This window comes from Vigna umbellata, chromosome 5, assembly GCF_029865625.1.
Source record: "Vigna umbellata cultivar VRB3 chromosome 5, Vumbellata_1.0, whole genome shotgun sequence".
NCBI lineage: Eukaryota > Viridiplantae > Streptophyta > Magnoliopsida > Fabales > Fabaceae > Vigna > Vigna umbellata.
This window is the reverse complement of record NC_142169.1, coordinates 50823934-50829879: the sequence shown is the minus strand read 5'-3', so window position 1 is coordinate 50829879 and position 5946 is coordinate 50823934. Positions and strand designations below refer to the sequence as shown.

Here is a 5946-nt window from a genome sequence, read left to right as displayed (position 1 = left end):
GAAGAATAAATTCCAGTTTATAGATAAAACTCTCTTCAAATCTATACATTATCTACCTTTTGGATCATGCAGGGTCCTATTACAGGTTAATCAAGGATTATATCAATCATTTACACAAAGATTACAAAGGGTGGAATCTACTTTTGAGGTCTGGAAGGATCTCAGGGAAGATATTATCAAGGATTGTTGAATTTCATGAAAAGGTTGTTCACTTTCAAACAAGAAAGATGATTAGATTATGATATCGATTTTATGGATTTGAACTCTACCTCATCCGCTTTTACATCATGAGATGGGAAAGAACAATCTAATTGCTGAAATAAGAATTACTCTACAAATGATACCTGTCGTTTGGTAATTTCAAAGACTAAAATAATACATTTAAAGCGTTAGAAACTAAATTGTCTAATACTAAGAATTTCATATAGTAATTTGATAAAAAGTAAAATCTGGTCTTGAATAAAAAATCACTCTACTCAATTTGGTCCTTAAAGAAAAAGTAACTAAATATTCCTCAAGATTATAAACCAGAGATACTTTAATTGTTCCATCATTCTCCCTCTATGCCTAGTACATTATTAGTCTCTGAAAAACAATAAGTATCAACTTTATTGGTCCCTTGCGTAACTCGGGGGAAAAAATACCATCAACTATATAAAAGTAACCAGGACCAGTGACATAGGGCTAATGTGCTGGACGCCGTTCTAATTTTAAATGATCCTTCAGAAATTTCTTAAAGCTATCCTCTGTGCTTCCTCTATAGGGTAGAACCTTCAATACAGAACAGAGAACAAAAACTCTAAATGGATACAATTGCTTAAGAATTTCAGGGTCCCTATCATAATCCTGCCAAGAAGAAATAATGCTGTGATTCCAGATGCTAAGAAATATATGTAACTCAATACATACACTGCACACAATAAAATATATATGGGAAGTATGACTACTTACCTTTTCAGTTATTACAACAACTGGTTTGGAATCAAACTTCCCCTCTAGTTCTCTAAGTTTGGCTCTGATTATCTCAATATCCTGGATTAATTGAAAATATAGAATAAAGTAGCATCTTAGTTAGTGTCTAACTAAACCACATAAGAAAATTCAAAATAAATTAATAAAAAAGTAGACAAAGCTCAAATATGATCCTCTTGCAGCTATCTCACAAACCATTGTCCATTTTAACAGCACAGCATCCAGAAAAACACAACAGGTTTAAATGGTGTTTTCAATTAACATGGTATGCCGTCAGTCAACAAATTATTTCTTCCAAATTCAGGAGAAAAGTGTACCCTGGCATGGAATATGTGATGATCACTGAAATCTATTCGATCAACATAAAGTGCTCGCATCTGCATCAGCATCAAGATATCTGCAGTTTAGAGATTAAATAATAAATACAGACAGAGGAGAAAAGAGAGTGAAAATCCACCTAAAATCCATACACCATTATATTTAGATAGCATGGCAAACAAAGGGGTTTGTATGTGTTAGTCATTAAGCGTGGAACACCCGTTTAATCCTTATTGTCTCTCAATTCCATAGTCGATCATTTTCTAGTATATTTTAGTATTTATTATATTAAACAGTTGTGACAAGAATGTCTCCCACTTAGTTATACATTTCATTAACAAGAATTTGAGTTATTATACTTCTAATAGATCCGAAAGTTAAGAAATTTCACAATTATATGATTTTAGATAAAATGGTGGATAAGTCTTAGGATGTTAAAATGAAACAGTCAATTAAAACGTTTGTGCTAGATATCAATTAAATTTCATTAGGATAAGGAGTAACTAGTACGGATGAATACCTTTTGAATCTGCTTCACAAAAGGCTCCGCAGAACCAATAGCAGAAACACATAATGTAGTAGCTTCATGAAGAGCCGTCAATGGTATTTTGGCATTGATAGTTCCCACCTCAAATAAGTAAGTTGGATCCATTTTTGTAAAGAAAATACAAACAGACCTTTTAATCCTTAAGATCATTGATTCAATATCCTTCAGAGTATGCTCAGAAACCTGTTCTACCAAAGTACAATTTTCAGTAATATGACAAGCTTTTAAAACTCAGCATAACCAAAATTGCTCATGCAAACGGCAAAACTACACTGATGAAAGAACAGCTTGTCAAAAAGGTAAGCAATTTTCTTGAAAGGGAACTACATATATCATTTTATCATACCAAATCAGCATGATGGATTACAACTGCATCTGCTCGCCTAAGTGCAGTCAAAGGTTCCCTTAGCGGTCCACGAGGCAATAGTTGAAGGTTACCCCAAAGTGTTAATCCGTTAACCATTACAATATCCAAATCTCGCCACAAGCTCCAATGCTACCTTACATGTAGATAATACGGTTTAGAGCAAATGCCACATCAAGGCAAAAGATAAAATCTTAATTTCAAGCATTTGTGTCACTAGCACCAAAGTAGTAACATAATTATCAGAGCAGATCACAAGTGGGGAACAAGGTATTTTCAGGATATCATTAAGAACAAAATCCTGAAATAGTAAATCAACAAAGTGAGGAAAATAATCAAGTGGGGAGAAGAGTTGCATTACCTGCATAGCATCGTCAAGAACTACAACCCCAATTTTTTCTGAATGAAGAGAATTCTGAACCTTCCGTTCAAGGTATTGTTTCTCGTGCCATGAAGTCTTACAAATATCAATGTAGCCATATTTTCGGATAAAATGCCTTGCAACAGCAGCTCGGTTAGCACCAACACCAATCTTAGTTGGTGTCCCAAGTAAATGCCTCCTAAGCATGTTGACTTCATCCCCACCACCATAACCCTGCCAGACATTGACCGCTTCGGTTTAAACTTAAGAGCACAAAAATCAAGAAAAGCGGCATAAGTCATAACCAAGTGTCATTATTTCACATGGAGGTAAATCCTAAAGGTATGGCAAAAGAATACACACATCAGCCACTGTAACATTTAATTATTAACCAATTATCAAACTATGCTAATAATTTATGCACTTATAATCATAGCTATCTAAGCCAGTTCAGACTAGCCAGTCAGTCAAACTGGACTAACTGAGAAACCAATGAACACATGGTGTAATTGAAAAGGCTGCGTACAATTATATTGTTTCATCCCTTTGCTTATCCAGGAGCCTCTTGGCATCAGGATACGTAAGAAGAAAAAATAATGTTAAAAGTGAGAACAAATATATGTTGTTTTAGTAAAAAGAAAAAATAAAATCTGCTTTTCCATAACCTAGAATCAGCTTATGTATATACTAAATTATAAAGTTATTTCACATTAGTTTTTTTAATTTATGTACGAGCTTATGAAAAACTACTGTCATTTTTTTTGTTACACTAGAAGTGCTTAATAATCAATTAATAAATAACCACTAAGAAAAGTATCAATTTATCTAGTTAAATTCATCATTTATGTTTTTTCGGCTTACTGTGGGAAAAAAATCACTAGTCTATAAAAATTGAACCAAGAAGATACAGTAACAGCTATTAATTCGGGGAATGCAAAAAGAAAAAAAAATACCCTAGAAAGAACTAGAGGTGAAATTCCGTGACGCGAAAAGCAGAGAGCGATGAACTCCACCATCGGCGTCTTCCCATTGCCTCCCCAACTCAAATTACCAACACTGATCACACGAACTGGCAAACTACACACACAAAAACAACACCACAGAAAACACAGTTAGTTAGTGAAGTTAAGGATTTGTTGGGATAAAGATTAGAAACGCTATTTCATGAATTCCAATTTCCTAAATTCGAAAGCGCAAACTGAAAAGGGAAAATTTACCATTGGACTTGAAAGAAACGGTATTGGTAAAGTGAGCGGCGAAGTGAGAGGGCGAGTTTATAGAGTGTGGAGGCAATGGAAAGGAAAGGGAGCAGAGAGCGATGAAATGGAGTGAGGTGAGAGAGAGTGTGAGCGTAGGCTATTTCATTCACCGCACTTCTCAGTTTCTCCATCAATTTTCTTACTTTCTTTTCTTCTTCTTCTCCTTCCTTCCTGTAACCCTTTTGCCACACTCTAACCCAACACACCAACTAATTTTTCAATTCTTTATCATAATACAAAAATTATTTTCCTAATAAATATATTATACAAATATTTTCTAATAAATATAGAAAGTTTACCATGTAAATGATTCATTGTTTGGATAGCACTTTAGTGATATCTATATAAGAGAGAAATTCATTAATAAATTGTATTACAAATTGGTTATCACACATCTTTCTAATTTCACATATTCAATTTTACCAATTTCGTCACTTATTTACAATAATACTTACTTTAAATTACTTATAATTATGCACATAATGCATAATTTCACCATCAAATGTAAAACATAAAAAATAAAGTACCATCGATAAAATAATAACTGTAAGACCCTAGAACCTCAAGAATTTACCAAGTTGTAAAAAGTTCAAGTTATAATGTAAAATGGAATGCTGTCAGGTTTGACATGGTTTACTATTTTAATCATAACTTTTTGTAGAAAATATCAATTGAGTTGATTCTTGTTTTATTGAAAACTAGACTCAAATATCTTTAATTGGACATATAAATATAAATTTTTGGACTACCGGGCTAGCTGCAGTAAAATTATTAAAACTCGGAAACGTTAATCACGCTCAGGTATGTTCAGTTTTGACCTATGATGACTGTTTTGCTTATTACTTAATTGAGTTGATTCTTGTTTCATTGGAAACTAGACTCAAAGAGCTTCAATTTGACTACTCATACGCATATTTTGGACTTCGGGAAGGTGTCTAACTGAGCTGGGGAAAACGTGACAGTGTTGCTGTCCAGGGGCTAGCGTCCAACCTTAATTTTAGGTACATTTTTACAAGTTGCGATTTTTTTGGAGTGGGTAGGTTGTGTTCTGAACTAGGAGAACATTTTGGAACCTTTGGAGACTTTCCTACCATGTTTTAGGGCTGAAAAAAAAATGGTTTAGGATGGTTCATTGGTTGTTTATTATTGCTAAGTACCAAGTGCATAGGTCCTTTGTTGTCTAAGGCATCTTCTTTAATTCCAAATCAGATTTGGAGTTTTGGGGGAGAGTAGAGAGGTCCTTGGTGGGAGGTGAACGAAAATCCTAAGTGTTCTAAGTGTGGAGACTGACTTGGTCTAGCAAGGAGGAGAAGAATTGCTCTCTTGGAAGAAGAGAGATTTAAGTTAGAATTTTCCTTGAAATTGAAAGTGAAAACAAGCAAAGGTGGTGGTCTAGAGGTATCAAGAGTGAAGAATTTCTTGCAAGGAGAAGAGGTAGGGGAGCTAATCCTTTCTTGATTATGATCATGAATATGAGTATGAATGTGTTAAAATTTGGTAATGGTAGTTATCTATTGACTTGTGAAAAATTTGGGTTTCATGATTATAATTTCTTATTTTCGAGTTACTGTGGTGAAAAATTTCTATTAATTGTTTTCACCGTTGGATTTAGCTAAAATATTAGTATGTGAATCCCAAGACCTATTACTAAACTTTGACCGTTCGGATTTGAAAATAAAAGTCTGTACTTGGAGAAATAAATACTGCAATTTTGAGTAAATTAGTTACCCTGTAGTTCTGTTACTAAGTTGTCTCGGTAAAAATATAGAGTTTGACCTATTTAACCGTTAGATCAACCTCAAAATTTGATATATGATTCTTAGGACATATTAATACAATTTGACCGATCGGATTTGTAATTGAAGGTCTATGTTTAGAGAAAGAAATTTCGAAAGTGTGAAACAATCGGATGAACACTGTATTGCTGTTCTTAAGCTATCATGGTACCAATTTTGTATATATTTCATCTACCGTTAGATTGAGCCCAAACTTTAGTATGTAGTTCATAAGACATATTAAGTGATCTTGACCGTTCAGATTTGGAATTAGATGTCTGTGCTTAGAGGAATTCATTCCGCATTTTGAGTTTAACCGAGAACCACTTAAGTTTCTATCTCTGAGTTAC

General features: G+C 33.8%; 1 protein-coding gene across 1 annotated transcript; it reads right to left on the bottom strand.

The window, feature by feature from the left end:
* Positions 1-407: 407 nt before the first annotated feature.
* Positions 408-4049, bottom strand: LPXK (tetraacyldisaccharide 4'-kinase family protein). Its single transcript, XM_047294737.2, has 8 exons — positions 3780-4049; positions 3516-3639; positions 2563-2796; positions 2184-2333; positions 1811-2020; positions 1290-1349; positions 952-1032; positions 408-846 (listed from the first exon to the last, which is right to left on the bottom strand). Exons 1-8 carry the CDS (start codon positions 3950-3952, stop codon positions 685-687), a joined length of 1194 nt encoding a protein of 397 aa, XP_047150693.1. The 5' UTR covers positions 3953-4049; the 3' UTR covers positions 408-684.
* Between the last annotated feature and the right edge of the window lie 1897 nt (positions 4050-5946).